The 25,631-nt window shown below is 28.0% G+C and overlaps 1 protein-coding gene across 1 annotated transcript in view; it reads right to left on the bottom strand.

Annotated features, from left to right (window-relative positions):
* Positions 1-25,631, bottom strand: part of LOC142331993 (dynein axonemal heavy chain 1-like) — a 33,173-nt gene that overhangs the window by 4,696 nt on the left and 2,846 nt on the right. The window contains exons 3-7 of the mRNA XM_075378045.1: positions 21,376-21,627; positions 13,376-13,528; positions 11,747-12,024; positions 5,680-5,906; positions 3,059-3,240 (exon numbers count right to left, since the gene is read on the bottom strand). Coding sequence (XP_075234160.1) covers positions 3,059-3,240; positions 5,680-5,906; positions 11,747-12,024; positions 13,376-13,528; positions 21,376-21,627 — 1,092 coding nt within the window. The remainder of the gene's footprint in view (positions 1-3,058; positions 3,241-5,679; positions 5,907-11,746; positions 12,025-13,375; positions 13,529-21,375; positions 21,628-25,631) is intronic.

The following is a 25,631-nucleotide window of genomic DNA, read 5'->3' as shown; positions in this document are numbered from 1 at the left end:
GGCTTACTATTGCCACCTGCTACAATCAACAAAAGCCGCCTTACCAAAACAAAAGACAGAGTATGCCGTCAGAGATGTCATCCTTCTTTATGACAATGCAAGGCCACACACTGTGATTTTGACAAGGGTAAATTGAAAAAAAAATACACTGGAGAACCCTTGACCTTACACTCCAGATTTGTCCTCCTGTGACGATTTTTTGTTTGCACCCTCAAAAGAATCGCTTGGAGGGGAACGATTTGAAAACAATGAAGACATTGTGGAGCGCGTGTACAATTGGTTGATAATTCGTCCTCAAACTTTTTATAAACAAGGAATAATAAAAAACACTAGCAATAGCTTCTTTTTTTTTTTTTTAATGAACAAGCATCCAAATTGTTGGCAAAAGTGTGTAGATGGTGCAGGAGACTATATAGAAAAACGATGAACGTATGAATTGTGTATATTATTAATGAATATGTTTATAAAAAAACTACCATTTATATTTGATTCACCCTCATATTTACTGTCTTTTCTATGTTGAATAACATAAAAAAACATAAGAACAATAAGAAAAGACAGTAAATATTTAGTTTAAAAATAATATTCAAGGGAGGCAACTACCAATTTGAGATCTCAGCAGAAAAATGAAAAATTGTAATCAAACATTAATTCTTTTTAATATTGTTTTATTAAATATTCAGTACAAAATAAAAAATGACTCAAGATTAGTTGGCAATAATTTGGGAACTGATTTGACACACCATTATAAGCAACAATGTTTCTATGTCAAAAAAACATTCGTTTCTGAGTTATGGCTGGCAATCTATTTCATTTTAATTCTGCTTCAAGGGTAAAATGAAGCCAAGCACTGCAGAAAAACTTGTGACTAAAATGAATGAGAAACTTGACATTTTATATGTTATATAATCTGAAAAATTGAATAAAACAGTCCATAGAATTGTACTCTTAACAGTTTCTGAGGAAATTGTTACAGGGCTCAAAAAATTCCAAAAAAACTTTTTGAGAATTTAATTCCTAGAAAATTGATGCAAATAAAATTAACAGAAAACAAATGTAAATTTCATAGATTTGACTTTAATTCAGAATAATACAGATCAAAATGTGTCAGAAATATATTCATTATAAATAGAACAAAAGTTTTCATTATGCTAAGATAAATAAATAATAAAAACATCTAAAATAAATTACACAATTTTTATTTCACGAGTTGGGAATAACATGTTGAAAAATTAATTTTTAACAGATTAACAATTAATTTTTGTGTAGTGTATGTCAATCATTTTTTAAATAAAAAAAAATAAAAATAGCTTCATCTGATTTATATATGTGAAAGAGAAAATGTGGATTTGTATAGTTGGTAGAAATGCAGTTAATTTATAGTAAAAATAAATAATAATGGTTAGGGATGCACTCACTAATTTTTTAATAGGAATGTTTGATTTTGTGGTATAGTAGACCATAAGAATGTGGTCCTAAGCCAAAGGCAGCTGGCTGTGTAAAGTAAAACGTTTTCTTTTCATCTCAAACGTCAACTTCTTTTCATGAATTAGATTTTTAGTCACCTAATTAATTAGTTAATTAATTTTATTTTGTCACCTTTTACCTACAGATATCCAAAAGCAAGGACCATTTTCATCAGGTCCATTTTTGGAATTTAGGTTTTACTTTTTACAGGCTTTATATTAAAAAAAATTTTATGTGAAAAGACAATTTTTTACTTCTTCCAGAAAGCAATACTACTGGAACGGCATTCTAACACCAGTGTACCTCTGATAATGGTAAGGCTTGGTTCAAGAACAAGTAAAATTTTTGAAACTTGCATTTATTTCCTATTTGGCTTTATTTATGTCAATTTTCTCAAAATTAAAACCTTAATTTACATACTTTTGTTAATTGAAAATTTTTCAAGTGTTTTTTCAAATCCAATTTTTGGGAATTTGTAACTATTTCTTACAAAATACAAGACAAAAAGTACTGAAAATTATCAAGAGAAAAAGTACTGAAAATTATTTTATTCAATTTCTTAAATTAAGTATTAGGTAAAACCATCATCAAACAGTTCATTAATTTTGGTCAAAAGAATTTTATAGTATGGTTTCATTTACCGTTGGTAGTAGAAATCGTGGTAAAATATTTTTCTAGATGTAATTTGAAAACAAACCATATTCAGACATTTGTATATAGAAACATTTTTGCTTATATTATGTCTGAATTCAGTTTCTGAAGGATAATGTGCAATTTTGAATCACTTGTACATGAAGAAATCTGATCTGCTTTACAGCAGCTGTGGATAAATGAAAGAATACTGAAATATATTATGAAATAAAGCTAAAAAATGTTTAATTTGGTTTTATAATATTTCAAAAAATCAATTAGTATTCATATGTACTATACGGAAACGAGATAGAGTATTCAAAATGTTCCTCTAGAATAAAAGAGAAGAGTTCATGAAAGTAAAAGCTTGTCTTTAAATTGTTATATCTTAAGAACCAGCTGATTTAAAAAAAACTGAGTTTTATAGTCTACTAAAACTTGTTTTTTGTCTTATGTTGCGTTTTTATTAACCTGAAAAAGACCTGTAAGAATTATGGAGTAATGTTTCATAAAAAGTATCCTCTTTTCATCTCTTTTCCTGGTAATGCAATTTCATGAATTTATTAAATAAAGATGGGTAATAGTTTTTTAATGATGGATGACTGAAGCAAGCTTCCTTAGTTGCTACAGTGGCTTTTTTCTTAGAGATTCCTATGATGCTAATCCTATGTTCCTACATTGCTAATAATAAACATGGATCTAAAGCGAACAAAGTTAATCTGAGTTTGTACTGGGCAATTAATGGATCTTTACTTAACTATAATTATAATCTTATTCTGAACATAACTAACTTTCTTTGTATTAATATTAATTTACAATCATAACCTATAATCTTATAAACAATTTTTTTAATTTATAATTTATTAACCTTTCAGATTCTAAACATTACATTCATTAATTTAAAAGAAAATAACAGAGTTTACATTATTGTGATTAATGAATACATGAAAAAATATATTACCTCAAAGCAATAATTTATGGAATCAATTGCAACAACATATTTTCTTGCAAAATTTTGTAAACATCCAGTTAAAAATGCTTGTGGAAAATAAAATCCAGATATCCAAAAACTTGGAGGGATTCCACCATTAATCCAGTTATTAATGAAATTAATTCTAGCTTGTAAATCACTGACCCATGCTCCTAAAATAATTAATAAAACAATTTTCCATTAAAAATAACATTTTTTTTTCAATAGAAATATTTTACAAAACAAAGATTATCATACTTCTTTCTGCAAATTTTAATTAAATTTACCAATGTTTTAACCTCTGCTTAGGGTATTTGTGGTAGTTTACCGATATATTTTTTATATAAAATTTAAGGCTTCAGTTTAGTTTATTTATATATATATATATAAATAAACTAAAGTAGAACATAAACTTCATAGAAGTAAAGGAAGAGTAAAAAATCTTAACTAATATATATGGAAATATTATATCATAATACTAAAGTATTACATTAGGCTATAGATAGAATAGATTTTAGGTCATTTTTAAAACGTTTTAGGTCATTTTATATAAAATTCTTGGACAAGTCTACAAGCAGTGTATCACTGCCAGCAGCCACTGAACACTAGCAAACAAGAGCCAATTTTATGGTTAACCAAGGAAAAAATAATCAAAGACAATAAAATGCATTGTATAAAATTGAAAAAAAAACAATGGGAATCAAGAACAACAGTGGAATAGAATGAATAGTTAAAGAAATACTGACAGAGGTTAGGACAAGTTAACATTTATATCTTCAAAGAATTTTTCTTGATATTTCTGCCCAGAACACAAAAATATTATAAGTCTATCTGGTGTCCAGCAACAATTTTGCCATCTAAAAGTTAGACTAAAGGGATTAGGATAGTAAACATTTATTTTAAAGATAGGTAAAGTTCCTCATAATGGTATGTTTGGTTCTTTGCTTTGGATTGTTTTCTTAAATAAATTTTTGTGGTTTTGTCTTTTCAGTAAGCACTTATTAATAATTTGGATTCACTGATGTGTTACTGTTGATTGGAGGTGATTCTAGGAAGTAAGGAAAGTTTTATGAAAATGAATAATAATAATAATAATAATTCACACACACACATGCGCACATACATCTCAAGTACTGATTAAATGATTCTTTTCAAATTGATACTGTACTATACATTATGACAAATCAATTATTCTGCTTCCAAAATTATAAATACCAAAAGTACTCCTGCAAAATAAATTGCTACTCTTTATCGTTTTAACCAATCTGTAGGAAATAGAAAGTTTATAATGATAATATTTTATAATCTATTAAAATATTCTGTAAAAATTAAACTAACAGTGAGGAACACTAAAAAAACTGAAAAAAACTAAAAAAAAACTAAACCTAGATGTATTCTATTAGTATTAAACAGTCAACATCAACAGCAAATGTGAAGGAATTGGAAATAAAAAATTAAATATAAAAGAAAATCTTAAAATGTTATTTTAATGAACCATCATTCAAAAGTTAATTAGAGTAGACATTTAATCAGACCAATTCTGAAAGCTGAGACATATTAGAGGAAAAGGGTTGATTAAAAGAATACTGGAAGGATCAGTACAAGAAGAAAATAGAAACAGTCCAAAAGAGAGTAAAAATTGTAAACAATCATGATTCATCACTTCTACTGGTTTCACTAGTACATATCTGTATCCTCACTTTCAAGAGCACATGATTTCATTGATAATTACACTTAATTATCTACATTTGATTAGGCACTTTTAATTTAAGTTTCAATAAAAATAAATGTGTCAGATTTGATCAGAGTAGCACTAAAAAGGGCAAAGTATATAAGTAAAACAGGTAAGTGATTATAAATACAAAAGAAGATTAATGATAAATGATGCCCATAATTTATTTTTTCATCTGGTAGGTTCTGGGTTCACATGCAACAAAATTCAATGTTTATTACAAAAAAGGAGTAAGGTAACTATAATTCAATAGATAAATATGCAAGATTTTCACGTTTTTGATTTCTGTAATATGGGTTGTTTCAATGAAGTGGTTTGCAAAAGTGGATTTATTATAAAAGTGGATTATAGACAACCATCTTTATATCACTACGAAAAGTTGGGTCGTGTTGGTTCAATGCAAAATTTATTACACAATTAACTTTACATAACAATATAAAGAATACTAAAAACTTTTTGTTCCACCATTGAATCCACCTTCTTAATGAAACAAGACTTAGTGCACAAGCATCAATAACAAGAATTCATAAATGACAAAAGATGCAACCTAGTTGCAGTTAAATAACACAAAATAAACAATCGCATAAAACCTATTTTTTAAAGGACAAATACAATTTAAATTACACAAACTCACTGAACACATCATAAATAACAAAGAACTTTCAAACCCCCAAATCAAACACCAAAAGTACCAGAACACTCATTACTCCCAGCCATCTGTGAAGAAGGTGATTGTAAAAGAAGGTGAATATGTATCTATAGTGAAAGCTAACAAAGATGGAGTAAATTTATTTTATAATTTTCAACTAAAAACATGTTTTTATGTTACAGACATAAAAACTTAATCTTTTATAAAATAGACGAACAAAAAATGTATTACCAAGAGGTTTCAATGAAGGATATGCCATAGATGCCCACATCTTAGGAACAACATTAGTAAATAGACTGTTAGACATTTTTTCAAGAGTATCTGACATTACAACAAGACCTTTTAAAGCTTTTTGAAGGTCAGTTAAGGAATGATGTATAACTACAAGTAGCTTATCAAATCTAAGTATTTCTTGAACTAACACAGTATTAAGTGATTCTTCATACAGAACTGGATACCTGTAAAATATCAATGAAAAAAAAAACTGAAATTTAATTAAATTAATTTTTTTATGAAATAATACAACCTTAGTTTTGCACATGACATACTTATATATAATATTTATTCACATTAAGTGTATTATTCAAAGTTCACCAAATTTTAAACCAAAATTTTCAGAAATGAAAATAATACAATTTGTTTAAAAAGAACTATACATTATATATATATATATATATATATATATATATATATATATAATTGTTTTACCACAATTAAGATTTCTGTTCTTTTTACATTTTGAAATATTAAGTAGTCCATCCCAATGACTAAATAGTTGTTAAGATCCTTATTTTATGGCTTTACTAGTTTTCTGCATGCAATTTTTTTGATGAAGCATTTGGGAAAGTTTTTTTTTAAACAATTTTTTTTACGGCTACCAAAATTTCAAGTTTTGTGAGCTTACATCTGGAGAACTCAGTGCTTAGATGTCTATTAAAATGATTCAATTAAGACTTCTGTCAGTAAGTTCACTGATTGTCTTAACTGAAACAACAAGCTATTAATTTTGTCTTCAGTAAGCTTTAAGAAATGCGTAGAAAATCTCTATAATAATAATAATAATCAAAGTTTACTGTTTCTATAAAAAGGTGGAGTTTATTACTTTTTTCTTGGGTCTTGCCTCCAATATCGCCAATCTTTTGCCATACCTATAATTTCATGCATGTAGGTTTTTGAAAGTCCACAAGTAAGTAATATGTGCTAATTTAACTTAACTTATATTAAGTGAAACTATGACTTGCTGATACAGTCCAAAATATCACATTATCGTTTACCTGAATAGTTTGGAATCTACTGTAATGACAGTTAAAATAGCAGTGTGTGTGTAGCTTTAAATAGGGCTGCAACCTTGCTACTAGTATTACTTAAAACTATAATCATTCTTTGAAAGTACTAATTGATACAGTTTCTTATTTCTAGCAAAAACTTCTATATTTTTATCTTTTATATTTATCTTCCAACTCCATTTCTGAATTTAACTTGGTTTCCGTTTTGATGTTTATAACATTAAAAGATTACTTAAGCTTTTGATCTCTTTAAGAACAAAGCTACTTTTTCAATTTTTTGTAGCTATGACATCTAATTTGATAAGAAAACATTATGGACTCAAAATTTTGGAACAATATAAACCCTGCAAATGCATGAAACCTAGCAAAAACAATGTATCAATGAATTTTATGCTGCGGCTTTGAAATTAAAAAATTCTGTTTATAATCATATAATATTATACTGTATATTATATTTATTAAGTTTTTTATAGTCCATTTTTTCTTTCTTTTTCCTCTGTACGTCAAATAACTATATATAATATTTCTTCAGTCTTCACAAAGTGCATTCATTATTAGAGAACATTCTTTACCTTTACTTTTTCACATTCAAAACGTTTTCGGGTTTAAACCCATCTTCAGTGATGTTTTTTTTAATAATTCTCATTAAATTATTGGTTTTTACTTTTATTTTGTAAAGACTGTTTATGGATAAAAAAATTTAAAAATATTTTAAAATTTTAATTTATTGATAAATTAATAGATAATACTTTCTCATTCTTTTGACTGAACAATTATTTGTTCTGAATTAAAAATCTTTTTTTAATGTTTTTAAATTTTTTTATTGATAACAATTTTTATATAAAATAAAAGTAAAAAGCTATAATTTAGTGTGTAAATATAAAAAAAAAGAATTATTAAAAAAACATCACTGAAGATGGGCTTAGGCCCGAAAATGTTTTGAATATGAAGAAGTAAAGGTAAGAATGTTTTCTAATTCTGTATTTTGCAGAGGCTGAAAAAACATTATATTATACATTATATATATATATATATATATATACACAGAATGTATCACAAAATTCTTCCATGGCTATCATAATTTATTCCATTCATGAAAATAAAGAAAAAAGTTCAATATACATCTGTTCTAAAATGTTTTGTTTGCGAATTATGACTAGTGAAAGATTTCAGCAACCCTGGTGTAATGAGGACGTACTGAAATTTTTAGGACATTAAATTTAAAGCAGAATTAGTGATTTTTTATGACTTTTGACCAGAAAAATTGAATAAAAAAGGTTCCAGAACAATATCACCAGTAATTTTTCAGAAATCTGGGGCGAAAACCAATAAATTGGTTTAATAAATTTAAACAATAATTTCATACCTGCTTTTTATGATTGACGTACACTAACTTTGTTAAATGGGCAATAAACACAAAACTTGTAGAGAATTTAATTTTTAACAAAATGGTGTAAGACAAGTTGATTAAAATAAAGAAACATTAGAAAAATTCAGATTTTATTTAGAAGTAGTACACTAGACTAAAGTGCATATTATACATACCATTTTATAATAAATATTTAAAAGTGAGCCCACCATTTTCAACACATTTTTTGGCACACTTCTGTATGTTTTTGTTACTCTTTTCAGTTCTTCAGGGCTGTCCTTAAGTTGTTCAGCTGCATATATAATACAGACAATTAATTCCTCACGAGAATGCATTTTTGTTTTGTATAAATAGTTTTCATCCATCCCCAGAATCAAAAATCTAAAAATGTTAGATCTTGGTGGTCAGGAATGTGAACCTCCACAAGTGATCCATTTCTCAGGGAAATAATGATTTAAGTGACAGTACAAGAGAAGTGGTGAGGCGCGCCATCATGCTGGAAGTATACTTTGTGTCTCAGTGCTAGAGGAATATCTTCAAGGAGCTGCAGCAATTTTTTTTTAAGAAAGTGCAAGTAGACTTCAGTATTTAAGCAACCAGGTAATATGATTAGTCTAAACAGCTGATTGTGAAGAAGGCCACACCATACATTGATCCTAAATCAGTGTTGAAAATGCCTTCCACCATTTCATGAGGATTTACTTTTGTCCGTCCATAAGCTCATTGCATAAGTTGTTAATGCCATCTTGAAGGAAATTTGACATGTTGGTAAACAAAACATACTTGTAAAGTTGTTGATTTGTATTCCCCCAGTTGCAGAACTCCAGGTAAAGTGGACAGTCTACTGGGTGCAGAAATTTAACTGGCTGTTCGTGATAAGGAGAAAACTTGTTTTGTTTAAGTGTCGAATCTCTGATCTGCTAAAAAGACATTGTGTACCGATGCGTTGACTGCGCAGAACTACATTGATAATAATTTTATCAATTACGGTGTTGTGTTGGACATTCATAGCTAGTATGCATACAAGCTAGTGAACCTGTTTCCTGAATATTGCGAAAAGTTATGCTAATTGATTTGGAATTAGGAATCCTGCGATTTAAAAAACATATTTCATATTCTACTGCAGCAGTTGTAGCATTACCATTAGACACACCCAAAATGGAACACAATTACTGCACTATTAATGAAAAAATAAATGCAATATATTGATATAATAAAATCCAGTCAATTTAACTTTTTTATCTGAGTATATAATAATAATAATTTGTAATTCATTTAGTGGAGTAAATTGTAAGACTTTCAATAGTAATTTCAAAAAGTAAGAATTTGCACTTTGTAATTCAAGTAATAATTGATCTACTTTCATGCATTTTATAATGGTATATAACTTTCATTGCATATATATATATATATATCAATTGCTTATTTTCGTATGACTACACCAAGACAAGTGCAATCCAGAAATAATGGTTTGAAACATCTGTATTAGAAAATTTATACCAAAATAAAATTTTTCCAGTCATGCCTAAAGAACTTAGAAATACTGTCGCAGACTTTTAAGAACAAACTTCCTCACATACCCATCCAGCCCAACAATAAAAATCTCACCCTTTCTCAACTCATCATTAACATTTTAAAAAGTATTTGGAATTACTGACACAGCAACAGATATTAATCTGGGTTTTTCTTTTTTTTTTACAAGCAAATAATGGTTTCTTTGAAATATTTATAAATGCAGCTAATATGAATAGTAAAATATCTGAATTTTTGAGCATAGTACCACATATGATATAACTGAAATTTTCTTGCAGAAAAAGAGCTGTTATTAAAGAAATATTTTTACTTTAAATATATAAAAATCGTATGTAATTCTTAGGTTAATTAATTTTACTTCCTTGTATGAAGTAAAGGAGTACTGTGATCACAAAAAATTTGGTTTTCAGATTCCAACAGAAACATGCATTTTGACTAATTTTGGTGTGGCGTCTGTACGTACATATGTACATACGTACGTATGTATCTCGCATAACTCAAAAACAATTAGCCATAGGATGTTGAAATTTTTTAATTAGGACTGCTGTAACATCTAGTTTTGCACCTCCTCTTTTGATTGCAATTGACTGGACCAAACGTGTCCAAAAAAGCCCAGAATAAAAATTTAGATTTTGGACTTTTTCTTAACTGCAGTAATAAGCCCTCATTGAGAGAGGTTTTCAACAGGGTATATCATAAGTGGTACTTATTTTCATTGGTTCCAGAGTTATAGCCAAATAAAATTTTAATTAATGAAATATTTGAATCTTACAAGGGGAAGGCACATTGATTCGAATCAGACTTCTCAACTTTTTATTTTAATTTAAATATATTGATTTATTAACCTCTGATAGTAAAAAAAAATCTACGATAAATAATAATTCAATAATAATAATAAAAAAAAAATCAGAAGTTATTAATGAAATACAATTTTACGTGTTTTCATTTTAAAAAAATGTGTGTATGTATTTAATAGGTGTACAAGGAAGTCATGTGGTGTCCACATCAGATTTTTAGTTCTGACAAAACAATTTACAGTTTAGTTCAAATATTAATTTTGTTTACCTCACCTTTTTTTTAATCTAATCTCTGTGTCCACAGTTAAGCAATTTTTTTCCGCAGAGGATGAGATGAGTGCTGCATAGCGCGTGTGAAAAATGTCATGCCTGACTAGGATTTGAACCCAGGACCTCCAGGTGAAAGGCCGAGACGCCCTGGGTTCAAATTCAGGTGTTTACCTCACCTACATCCATTTATTAGAATGTTTAGATTGTATTCTGGTAATTATTCTTGTACATTTTGTAACTTTTAGATAACTACACAACCCACAAATATTAACAAAAATTGTCTACGGGCATTCCAAAATAAAAAGCTTAATGTAAACTGACTAGTTTGTATAAAAAGCTTTTTAAAATTCACTTACTGGATTGTCACAATAAACTATTTATATGTAAAGCTATATTTTATAACTGATGTTGAATCCATAGATTCAAAAAGCTTTTTATCTAAATTGGAAAATTTACATTAAGCTTGCTTTTGGTATACTTACTTACTTTTGATATTTTGGTATACTAATAGATGATTTTTATTAATAATTATTTGATAACAAGTTTAATAAAATTATAATCTGTAAAAATATACGCAGTTACAATAAATGATTTGCACACATAATTGTACATCCCTGTAAGTGCACATGCTAGAGCACTCACAAGTGCACCTGCTATAAACTATTGATTTTTGATACTTTAAAGTATAAAATTAATGTAATTCACATCAAAACCTGATAAAACAAAAGCTTGTACTATGGTTCTTATATTCTGAAAGAGAGAAGCAGCAAAACGTATTAATTAAATGTTGTCTACGATTTACAAAAACCAATGATTTATGTCAATTAACACAATGATTTTTTTGTTTTTACTTTATTTTGGACAAAAGGTAACGTTGGGGATTCAGCTATAGTAGTGGAGTTTCACAGAAAAATGTGTATCATAAGACACAAAGCTTGGATATCTTATACTCTTAATAAAACCCAATTTATAAAAAAATAATAAACACTATTTATCTAGCTAACATAAATATAAGTAGATAAAAATTAGTTTGAATTTCATACTTGTTTTGTATTTGTTCAATGGCTTCTTTTCCTTTTGGTTTAGGAACCTGACTGATAATATTTTCTGCCAAGTGGAAGGTGACATCTTCTTGACTGGCTGCTGCAGAACCTACACTACGTGGCTGCAGTGATAATAAAACACTTAGACATGAAAAAGTTTCTGATTGAGCACATGTTATATCAGCATTTGGATGTAAACCAAACAAACTGGGTGAGTCATTTACGGGTAATGATCTAATGTATCCCACATAATCGACTAGTGCTGTACCTTCTGGCAACTGAAATAAGTAATATATATATAATCATAAATAATATTTATTTAAATTTTATTTTATATAAATATTTAAGTATTACTTAAAACTTTCAATGTTTTACATAACTCTTTTCCCAATTACAAATAATATAACAAAAATATCATTGCAGATTGTGAGATATGTTTTATAAAGACAAATAACCACATACATTGTTCATTCAAGGAATCTAAAAGATACATAAATTTTAGTCACATCATTATTTGAAATATTATCACTGAGTCAGTGTGCTATTTAGAATCCATAATATCATGATGTAATGCCTTATAAGTAAACACAATCAATAAGAATGATATGAATTGTCATATGGCAGTTGGTTATCTAATGAACATAGGGAAGCATTACCAGATGATATAAGGAATCCATATGAATATTTAGTGTCCCAACACACAGTTTATATAATATAGTAATACTTCATAGTTTGTCACACACTAATGGTTTCCATGACAATATTAAGCTTTAATGTGACACGCTTAATTCCACCAAGCCTCCTTCAACTGGCTTTTCAGAATATGGTTGAGCAACTATTTAAACCAATAAGAAGAAATGTGGTTTATAGTATTTTAAAATATAATTCACCAATTTTTTTTTTCTAAGTTGGTACTTACTTGAGTTAAATGAAAGAGAGATGCTAAGTTGAACTATAAATGTTATTGAACCTAAAAAACAAAAAGTTACCTATGATCAGATCACAAGACAAATTTCTACATTTAAGAATAGAAGATTTACACACTGCCACATATAAAACACATTAAAGAGCAATACATATTATTCAAGCAAAAAAGAAGTGTTGTTACTATCACCTTTTAAGTAGCTGAATATATTATAAAGATGTTAAGGTTACATTTACTTGTAGTTCAAAACAACCTAGTCCTCATAATTTGTATTAATTGCAGACTCCTTGCATTGAAGTAGAGAGAGTTTTGAACAATTAAAAGCATACAAGAAGGTGCAATCAATTTTAATAGATTGTAAATCAAAGTTGACTTTATAAAATACCTCATTCTTATTTAATTAGTCCTAGTTAAAATCCTTAAACAAGTTCATCAGGACATTAGAGGATCCTCTAAACCTTTAAAATAAAATCAGGTTTCAGAGGTAAAACTTGTCTAAGTTTATCAGAATATTGATTATTGTGTTTGGCTGTAAGATGTAAAAACTTTTTTAACTAAATATAAAGTATGTAAAGCAGTGTATAAAGAATCATATAAATTAACTTTGTTATTCTGCCTTCAAAGTATATTATATTTTATAAAAAGAAACATCTTTATATTATTAAAGCAAAAACTTTTAACATTTAATAAGATTATTTTACAACCTGATGATAAACTCCGCTCTCATCAAAATTATATTGCCCATTAATCACTTCAGGTTTATAATAATCACCCAGTATATTCATGATACATCGTCTATCCCAATCATCAGTTACTCTACCACCATAATTTATTTGGCCAGCAGTATATGTCAAAACCTGAAAAAATTCCGAAAAATTTAAAGAATACAAGTATAAACAGGACTCTGACTTACAGGATTCTTAATAAAATATTCTATCCGACAGAGAAACTTCCAAAAGAAGAAAGAGAAAGAAAAATCTGAAAGAAACAAAAGAAAGAATTTATAGAAAAGCATGAAACTTGAATATTATAAACTGAATTACAGAAAAGCATGAAAAATAGAAAAGGCTAATGAAAGAAGGTACCAGAGTTTGACTTGTGACGGTTGTAAATAATTGTTAAATATATAAACTGTTACTAATTAAAGCCTATTTGTTTTACACTATTTTATTAAGAACCCATTTAATTAGCAAGAAACATGTAATTTAAGAATATGAAAATGTGGTGTTGCATTTTTAAATGTTTTTGATATGTTCAATTTCCAAGTTTTATAATAATCGACAAATCAATCCTATAAAATATGTAAGTAATACATGCTAAATTATAAACCTTTACCTTCATAAAATTTCAGATCACTCTGCTAATAAGGAGCAATAGGTGTTTTTAATAAATCATTATGTTAATTTTCAGTAATCTTATTAAAATAATTCTCTGAGAATACTTTTACAGAAGAAATTTAAAAAAAAAGTTGTTTACAAATTTATATTTATTAACTTGGATGCTTTGTTAATAGAGTAAAATTAATGAAATCAGAGAGTCATTTAAAAAACTTTTAGTTTTTTAAACTAAGCTAACTTATTATATATTATACTTATTATTATATAACTTATTATATTAATAGCATTCTGATGAAGAAAATACAGATCACTCCAAATTATAAAAATACTAATTCTTTTATATTTTCATAATCTATTTATAATTAAAATAATTTTATTTCCTTAAAAATGTATCATTTTTATTTAATTTATTAAATATAAAGTATAACACTATATTTTTATGTGATTTGTGTATAATATATACCTACTTTGATTTATTTTGTAATGTTTAATTTTTTTTTAAAATTATTTGCCACCACTATCAAGTAATTTGTAACTGCAATTTATTGCAATTACTATTAAATGAATCATTAAGTATTTATGTTTTTTTAAAAGCAGAGCATTTATTGCTTCAAATTTAGTTGGTTATTGCCTTAGACTGTAAATATTTACAGACTGTAATTTATATAACTACAAAATGTACTTGATTCACTCCTTCATGTGAACAATTATTAGAATGTAAACAAAAACTTTCTTTTTGAGTTTATTGATAAATATGATTCCGATTTCACAAAGAACTAATTCTTGCATTTCTACTTTAACTATTAATGTCAAAAGATCATTTTGATATAATTACTGCAAATCGATACAATTTTTTTAAAAGACCCACTGTAACTGAAATAATCACCGAGATGAACTCAAATTTTCTGTGAGTGCGGTATAAGTCCATATTTTAATATTTATTGTCTACATATTATACTGATTTTTTTTTTGTCACTGTTATGATACTAAAAAATTGACATATATATGTAAAACAAATAAAATGAATCGTATTTTTCCATGAGATATTTCTATCTCATGGATCTCAATATATGAGATGTTTCTTGTTATTTAAATGAGTTGTTAAAAATATAATGAGCAAACTTTAGTTTCGTATATGTTATGTCTTTTATGAGCTTGGTTACCAGGTTATATCAACTAAAATTCAAGTGCCTACTCTCATTAACCACTCTATCATGACAGAGATGCTTATAAGATAATCTGTGGTTTTGTACTCCAGCTATAACTTAAAGAAATATTCAGTGATGTACAATTGGCAGCATTATGTTCTGCATAACTTCCTTTGTAACCAACATGTTCTTGAATTGTTGGTATTTCGTCAAGTTTTCATGTTATTGTCATTTAAGTGTAATGTGTTTAAGTATTAGTAGCGATTTTTGTAATGTGCAATTTTTGGATGCTTGAACTTTTCTCTCAATGTCATAGCCATAAACTCAGTTTTTGTCTCCCTATATGATCCTTTGCATGAATGTTTCATCATCATTGACTTGTTCAAGAAGTTGCCGATAAAAACTCACTCGATGTTCTTTCTGCTGTTAGTTTAATAATCATTTCATCAAACAGGGAACAAACTTTGCTTCAACTTGATGCATGTTCAATTTTTCAGTCAAAATGTCAGGGTATTATCTAATTGAGATGCTAATCTCATCTGCATGTTCTCTGACAGTCAATTTGAGATTTGCACACACCAGATTGTTGATTTTTTGAATGCGGGTGTCATCAGTTGAAGTCAAGGCCTTCCTGGACGAGGGTCATCTTCAATGGACTGATGACCACTTTTAAGTCGTGAAAACCATTCGTAACATTGCACATGACCCAGAGGATCATCTCTGTAAGCTTGTTTCAAAAGTTGAAATGCTTCACGCAAAATTTTACGTTGTATCATTTCTCCCGAAAATCGAACATTATGAAAATCACTACTAACACTTGAATATATTGCACGCAAATAACAATAACATGAAAACTAAAAATCAACAATCCAAGAAATGTGGTTACAGAGGAGGTTATGAGGAACACAATGTTGCCATCCGTACTTCATTGAATATCTTCATTGGTGCGTAATTAAAAATGTTTGGTTATTTTCTGAACAAACCTCATATATCATTTAAAATAGTTTTTTTTTTTTTTTTAAATTTAAACCACTCAATTACAACCAGAATAGTGTATCAGAATGTGTACATACATTAGTGATGTTGAACCTCTGTATAATAAGGGAAATAAATAAATACATATAAATTGAAAACAGCCAGTTATTAGTTAGTCCAGGACAAACTACTTCCAGCAAAACCATACCACTACTTCTAAAATACTACTACTACTAAATAAAATTAAGTGGTACATTCAAGTATACAAGTAAAAAAATTACTCTACTCTTCCAGTAAAATTTTACAATACATGATCCTAGATGACTCTATCTCCCTACCCCCTGGAATAATTTTAACCAAAATTAAATGGGATCAATGATCCATATTCAGAAGTCAATCTACAAAATTTCATAAATATTATTTAATTCAGTCTAAAGTTATTAGAAAAACAATAACTGATGGATACAAAATAGGGCTGTTATCCTTTCCCCTAAATGAAATTGCTTGAATACACAACCAACACACATATTAGTGTAATGGAATCATCTAATTAGAACAAGAATGTAATTTTGAATCCAAAAATGACAAAAGAGAAAAACATTTTTTCGCCTCTGCCCCTTTAATGGGGGTTTGAATAAGATCAGGTATCTTAGATACTTAAGAGACATTTAAATTATATGAAAAAAATTATCTATCTTTTCAGTAAAATTTTGAGTTAGAGACCCATAAGGTCTATATTTCCAACTTAACAGATTGTGAGCAAAATTCAATGGCATCAATGCTGCTATGCAGAAAATGTGCCTCATCCAGGCACAATTGATAATAAATTAGGTAAGTGTAGCAGTACTGTTATGACAAACTAACAAAGAAAAGAACTGCTAAAATTTTACACACAAAGAAACAAGGGCAGCAAAGAGTAGCATTAAAATATGACAACAAAAAAATTAATACTTAACTTTATTAAAGAATAATTTATTGATTATCATTATAGCAGTAGAATTATTATAACTATTAATTAGAGAAAAATGCTTACTGCTTTTTCCCTAAAAAAAGGTAAAAAACAAAGCCTTTTTCTTTAATGTTAAATACAATTATCTTTTAATTGCATATTTTTGATTGTTTGAACATTATTCTCTGTATATGTTGAGTGTTTCAAAAATTTTCATGTTGCAATTATGTTGTTTAATTAATAAAATTCTAGATCAGCTGTTCAATTATTATTCTCTCAATGTCTAATGTTAATTTATTAATAATGGTGTAATATAAAGGTTTAGAAAAACATGAAAATTTTTAATGGCTGAATTATAAAAAAATAATCACAAATTTATAAAAAATATTTTAAAATAAACAGATTTTATAAACTGACTGGCAATTCGTTAACTATTTAATGACAATCAACTGCAGCCAAGACCAAACTTTGCAAGAAGTAGCAGTTTAATGTGTTTACCTTAGGCAGCTGTATATAATATCTTATCTAATAGTGTGTCTTGAATATACAATAACGGACATAACAACAAAAAAAATATTTAAAAATAGTTCCTCTTTCCGAGTATACCAGTATCATACATGACAAATAGCTTCTGCGAGTGGTGTTGGACTAGTGACAGTGAATGGTAATTTAAAACAATTTAAAGAAATTGGTTTTCTCACCTCAAAGGAAAGGTAAATGTGGCTGTAAAAGAAAAACTAATCCAACAGAAAATTGGTTATTAGTAAGAAAAATAAAAATTGATCCAAAATTGCCTGCTGTGGACTTAAATCGAGAACTAGTTGTCAGTGGAACAGATTTACAAGTGACAACTTAGACACCAATTTCTTGCAGCTGGAAGAAAAGCTCGTAGCCAGCTAAAAAACAGTTTTTAACACCAGCAACTTGAAAAAAAAAAGACTCTTGTGGACCAAAGAAGACTACAAATGTTTTCAGATGAGTCACATTTTTATGATCAGAGAAAAACGGTTCCATATGTTAGAACATCAGATAGCATCACTGGCTCATATCCAACAATCAGTTAAACATCGCCAGAAAAAAATTTTTGGGTTGTTTCAAATTTGAAGGCCCACAGCAGTAGATGAACCAGCAGTGGATATATAAGATTCTGAGGGAAAGTCTTATGAAATACCTTCAAAACAAATTTGAACAAAACAATGGAGTGTTTCAACAAAATTTGCGCCGTGCCATACTGCCAAAAAAGTGGAAAAACATTTTGAAGAATGAAATTAAAGTTCTTCCACAGCCACTTAACTCCCCAAATTTAAATCCAATTGAAAATCCTTGGGCAATTGTCAAAAAATGACTCTCAAAAATGGATTGTCACAAAAATCAATTTCATTAAAGCAATATTGTTGGTATCGTTAAATAATGAAGAAATTAAAAAAAATGTGTTGTACACTTGAACTGATGCTAAATCGTGTATGTGAAGTGATTAAGAATTAAGGACATATGAATTACTAGATATTTATAAATTGTAATTGTTCATGTAAATATCTTTTATCTAAATAAAGTTACTTTTTATTAAATAACATCTGTAATCAGATTAATCTTCATGCTACTGTAGCAAGTTAACAAATTAAAAAATTTAAAAGTTAAAAATTCAAAAAAACAAATAATATGCAGAAAAACAAAGTATTTTTAACTGAACAATGAAATTGAAACTAACTATTATTAAAATATTTTTTATAACCACGATTGTAAAATAATTCTCTTTTTCTTTTGGCTTGATAATATTGCAACATAAGCTTGAAGCTTGTGTGTGGAATATGGAAATTTTGAAACATATGAAAAATTCCATGCCTGACCGGGATAATATTATTTGTTAATAAGAGATGGAAAAATTTCACTCTTCTTTTGATTATATTTTTTTAGATCTTGCTGCATTTTATTTTTTCTTTTTCTCTTCTTTCCATTGCTTCCAGTACTTTCTAATTCTTTCCAAGAGTGCTTGTTTTTGCTCTTCTATAAATTTTCTAGAGGCGCTCTTTAGTTTTTCTTGTTCATTTAGTTAGAAAAACTCAGTTGTTTTACAAATTCTATTCTATTATTTTTTTCAAATCTTTATTTAGTTTTTCTAGGTCTTGGTTTACTTCCTGATGCCAGCTATTTTTTTTTCTGTAAAAGTTAAATAATTGTTTCGTAAATCTATTGTCACTCATTCTATAAATATGGCCAAAAACCTCATTCTTCTTTTCTGTATTTCCATTTATAAATCTTTTATTTCTCGGTAAATTTCTTTGTTAAATTTTAGCCTATAACCTTCATTAGTTCTTTTGGGTTCAAAAATATTCCTTAAGATTCTTCTTTTTTCTTATAAAAGATTTCTTACATTAAACTTTCCAATCACTTGCATATAAGGCTTCTGGACAAATTACTGTTTTTTTAGTATCACAATTTGGATTTATAGCTTAAAGATTTCTTATTATAAATATCCACTGTCAGTCTATAAGTTGTTTCAATTTTACGAATTCTACTTTTAATTCTTTCTTTTCAAGTACAGTCGGTGTGTTACTATCTCCCAAAGATACCTAAATTTGCCTACTTTGTGTATTTTTTGTCTCTTTTCGAAGATTACTTCATCTACATAGGTTACTTCTTATCATAGGTTATAAATTCTGTTTTTTCTTAAGATGTATCTAAACTGATTTTTTTTTCTTTTTTTTACTCTTTTTAATAAAAATAAATAAAAAAAATTTCATTCAGTTTGTTGCTCGATTCCTTTTTAAATTTCACTAACATACTATTATTTTACTGCTAAAAGTAGGTCAAAAAAGATTAAACAGATGGATCATTAATGAAAATGAAGACCTATTCACATTTTAAAAATACATTGGTAAATAGATGATTGACCACTTTTTACATAACATTAATACTGTGAATGAAGAAATTTTTAAAAGGGATTTTATTGTATATTTTCTCTTAATACCATCATTACTTGGGTTAAATCAGGTATTGTCACTATTGCAAAACATTCAAAATTCTAAATAGAACAGTGAAATAATTTATTCTGTAGTTTCATTTTTTTTAGGGTTAACTCTTTTATTACATATATCTATACCCATACAGCCTCATGACATCAAAGTGTTTTTACATCAAATTTGTTAAAGAACTTTTTGTAAAAAATTATATATTCGTGTATTATGCAGGTCATACTTGGTCACAGTGGCTTACACTGTTTCTTCCCATTCCATTTCTTATTTTTATAAAAAAGTAGTAAAAAATAAGACTTATTCCTGTATTGCTGAGAGCCTTAGCATATGATTTGTAGTGTACTACAAATTTCTTCGAGTTCCTTTTTAAGTTTTAGAAATATAAAAATATTTTATCTAAATTTTCTAGTATTAGATAATTATCAAAATTATCTAATACAAATAATTATAAAAATAAACTTTCCATTTTTAATAAGAGAGTCAATTTTACACTGAGATTGTTAAATTATTCTTTTAGTTTGAATAAATAATGATAATAATAAAAAAGTGCCTTTTTTGTTTGAAAAAGATTAAAAAAATAAAAATTGAAAAAATCAGAATTATTTTATAAAATGTTATAAAGGAAACAGTGTTATTTTCTAGCCTTTTATTTCATTATATATCATTATTTATTATTTTATTCATATTTTACTACTTTCTCGCTACTTCTAATGTTTACATTTCTTGTCATTAGCTTTTTTCATGTAAAATATATTTTTTTTATAACTATGTAAACATTTTTAATAAAAAAACAATTTAATGTATAATAAATTTTAAAAAAATAAATAATATCAATTTCAAAATTATATTAAGATGTAAAATGTAACAAGTTTTAATTCTTTTAAAATTTTAACTTTTTCTAGTCAACGCTAAATTAAATTTTATTTATGCTTAGTTCAGAATAGTTATTACAGTAAATTTTTACTATTAATTTTGTGATTAGTAATATTAGTTATTAATTTCAAATTAGTAAAAGTTTTTATTTAAAATTACTTTTCCCCAAATGAACAAATATCTCTTGAAATAGAAGTTCTCTTTAAACATTCTCTTGAGAACAGAAGTTTGTACTTTTCTTCTTTTTAATGAAACTCCTGTATTACAGTTGTCCAGTTTTTACAAAAATGTGAATCCATCACTCTGTTTTTCTATTTGGAATCAATATTCTCCTTAATTATTTAAGTTATTCATTTATTTTATTAAACACCATTTTGTAAAGAGTTGTATATTAATAACAATAAACTAAAAGTAATTTTAATTAAGATTTAAAAAAAAAATTAAAATTACCTTAAATGGAACATCAAAATATTCTGTTAAGAACATATGAAGCTGTGATATACATATACGTAAATCACCATCTGTAAATTCATACGGTATGTTAAATCCAAGAGGTCCAAACTTACGCCTTTCAAGACAAACACCATGGAACAGACATAATGAAAATAACAGCCATTTAAATTCAGATACTTTTGGTTTTTCAGAAGATATGAAATCAGAATACTCAACAACTTGACCAGTAAATGCACGTAGCATGTTTGCCTTTATTTAGAAAAAAAAACAAAATAAATATAAGTAAGTAAAATGAAGATGCTGCTACAAAAAATCATAAATATTCTAAATACAATAAAATTTTTTTAAATGGACACCAATGGAACAACAATAAAATTTCTACTTAAAGAGCAGATGTTTTCATGTTATGAAATGATGCAAATTAAGATAAAAAAATAAATACAATTTTTATAATTTAATTAGCTTATTAGTTAAAATTTAAATGGAGTATTGAGAACAGTTGTAATGAACTTAAAATAGAAAATAAATTTCAATAAATTCATTACACTATTAAATTATTCAATACATTTATTCCCCCTGGAAAGATCTTGAAGGCAGTGGAAAAAAATTACCCAGTTTCATTACCATTAGGTATGATGTTTGTATTTCCATCTTTCAAAAATGACAACTTACTCTTCCATTCATTTATTGTTATTGTATGTGAATTACTAGTCTTACTGTAAATTTGATTTCATACAATGCTGTGATATTTTTCTAAACATTCAAGCCAGTTATTCAATGTTTAATTAATTTGTCATTATCCTCCCTATGATAATTGGCAATAGTATAATGACACACCAAACACCAAATAGTATGAGAAAAGTGTTTTAAAAACTTATTTTTAATTTTGAAAGCCTTCAATAAAAACGGGAAAAAATAGAATTACAAATGTAGCCAATAACTGATAGATCACATCTTGTAGAGGTGCAGCCGGTAACTGGTTCAGATCATACCTTCTAGGTAGGAAACAATATGTATAAAACAAGAGACAAAAGAAGTAGTTTTATAAATCCAAATTTATCAAATTTTTAGCTGGTGCACCACAAAATCAATACTAGATAACGCGCGCACACGCATGCACACAGGCGATTCATGCTTGTGATTCAAACTTTCAGGGAATGTTTTGCTGATGAAAATAAAGAAGAAAGTACATATAAACATTGATTCAGAAAGCGAGTGTTGGCTGGTGAAAGATTTAGCTCTGGTTTCTGCTCCTTTGTGAAATTAAGCCAAACTGAAGTTCTTAGAATCTAAATTAAGGGGTAAATATAGTAACCTTAAAAATCTGGCCTAAACACCTTTTAAAAATTGATCCCAGAACTGTATTTTTCAAGAAATTTGGGTAAAAGACAAAAGATTGGGGTTAAAAACACTGTTTTAGACCCTCTAAACCTAATAATACATCAGAGACATCAGTTTAGCCACTATCAGGATCCCACCGATGTCAATGCCTCGGCAGACATTTTCATCAGTGTATTTTGACAACTTACTATCGCTTTTGTATGGCTTCTTTCCACGATCACCTAATTAAATGCAAGTGTTATTGCATTTGAACAGCAATAAACATTTAAATAAGTGAATGGAATAGTGCATGTAAATCATTTATAACAATGTCTTATAAATTTTCCAAAGAAATCTGGCGAATCTTTTCGTCAGACTTCACGCATATTGAAGCACTTGTGAACCTATTTTTATATGGACTTCTTCTCTATTTTCATCAGTAGAACATGTCCTGAAAGTCTGTTACATCCTTCATGAATCATTCTGAATATTATACAAATATAGTGTTTAAGTGAATCAATAATACTTTAAGCAATGGTACAACACTGATACAATCCATTGCTAAATTAATTGCAATAAATGCTTTTATAAACACAAGCCAGCTATTCATCATCTCATTTGGTACAATTTAATATAGTAATGATAAACAAATGATAATAAATCTAATTTTAATAGTAAATTTTTTTTTGTCTTCAGTCATTTGACTGGTTTGATGCAGCTCTCCAAGATTCCCTATCTAGTGCTAGTCGTTTCATTTCAGTATACCCTCTACATCCTACATCCCTAACAATTTGTTTTACATATTCCAAACGTGGCCTGCCTACACAATTTTTCCCTTCTACCTGTCCTTCCAAAATTAAAGCGACTATTCCAGGATGCCTTAGTATGTGGCCTATAAGTCTGTCTCTTCTTTTAACTATATTTTTCCAAATGCTTCTTTCTTCATCTATTTGCCGCAATACCTCCTCATTTGTCACTTTATCCACCCATCTGATTTTTAACATTCTCCTATAGCACCACATTTCAAAAGCTTCTAACCTTTTCTTCTCAGATACTCCGATTGTCCAAGTTTCACTTCCATATAAAGCGACACTCCAAACATACACTTTCAAAAATCTTTTCCTGACATTTAAATTAATTTTTGATGTAAACAACTTATATTTCTTACTGAAGGCTCGTTTAGCTTGTGCTATTCGGCATTTTATATCGCTCCTGCTTCGTCCATCTTTAGTAATTCTACTTCCCAAATAACAAAATTCTTCTACCTCCATAATCTTTTCTCCTCCTATTTTCACATTCAGTGGTCCATCTTTGTTATTTCTCCTACATTTCATTACTTTTGTTTTGTTCTTGTTTATTTTCATGCGATAGTTCTTGCGTAGGACTTTATCTATGCCGTTCATTGTTTCTTCTAAATCCTTTTTGTTCTCGGCTAGAATTACTATATCATCAGCAAATCGTAGCATCTTTATCTTTTCACCTTGTACTGTTACTCCGAATCTAAATTGTTCTTTAACATCATTAACTGCTAGTTCCATGTAAAGATTAAAAAGTAACGGAGATAGAGAACATCCTTGTCGGACTCCCTTTCTTATTATGGCTTCTTTCTTATGTTCTTCAATTGCTACTGTTGCTGTTTGGTTCCTGTACATGTTAGCAATTGTTCTTCTATCTCTGTATTTGAACCCTAATTTTTTTAAAATGCTGAACATTTTATTCCAGTCTACGTTATCGAATGCCTTTTCTAGGTCTATAAACGCCAAGTATGTTGGTTTGTTTTTCTTTAATCTTCCTTCTACTATTAATCTGAGGCATAAGATTGCTTCCCTTGTCCCTATACTTTTCCTGAAACCAAATTGGTCTTCTCCTAACACTTCCTCCACTCTCCTCTCAATTCTTCTGTATAGAATTCTAGTTAAGATTTTTGATGCATGACTAGTTAAACTAATTGTTCTGTATTCTTCACATTTATCTGCCCCTGATTTCTTTGGTATCATTACTATAACACTTTTTTTGAAGTCTGACGGAAATTCCCCTTTTTCATAAATATTACATACCAGTTTGTATAATCTATCAATCGCCTCCTCCCCTGCACTGCGCAGTAATTCTACAGGTATTCCGTCTATTCCAGGAGCCTTTCTGCCATTTAAATCTTTTAATGCTCTCTTAAATTCAGATCTCAGTATTGTTTCTCCCATTTCATCCTCCTCAACTTCCTCTTCTTCCTCTATAAAACCATTTTCTAATTCATTTCCTCCGTATAACTCTTCAATATATTCCACCCATCTATCGACTTTACCTTTCGTATTATATATAGGTGTACCATCTTTGTTTACATTATTACATTTTAATTTATGTACCCCAAAATTTTCCTTAACTTTCCTGTATGCTCCGTCTATTTTACCAATGTTCATTTCTCTTTCCACTTCTGAACACTTTTCTTTAATCCACTCTTCTTTCGCCAGTTTACACTTCCTGTTTATAGCATTTCTTAATTGCCGATAGTTCCTTTTACTTTCTTCATCACTAGCATTCTTATATTTTCTACGTTCATCCATCAGCTGCAATATATCGTCTGAAACCCAAGGTTTTCTACCAGTTCTCTTTATTCCGCCTAAGTTTGCTTCTGCTGATTTAAGAATTTCCTTTTTAATATTCTCCCATTCTTCTTCTACATTTTCTATCTTATCTTTTTTACTCAGACCTCTTGCGATGTCCTCCTCAAAAATCTTCTTTACCTCCTCTTCCTGGAATGTTAGAAGCTTAATAGTAAATAGGAAGATAATATTAATAGTAGGTAATAGTGCTACAGAACAGACATAAATAATAAAATTCTTATATAAAATAGTTTATCGTCATAACCTCTCTTCAAATGACTATATACAATTATATTTTTAAAAAATAGGCTAAAATATTTTTATTCTAGGAATAAT

Source organism: Lycorma delicatula, chromosome 11 (assembly GCF_047948215.1).
Source record: "Lycorma delicatula isolate Av1 chromosome 11, ASM4794821v1, whole genome shotgun sequence".
NCBI classification, from domain to species: domain Eukaryota; kingdom Metazoa; phylum Arthropoda; class Insecta; order Hemiptera; family Fulgoridae; genus Lycorma; species Lycorma delicatula.
This window is presented reverse-complemented; position numbering and strand designations above follow the sequence as displayed.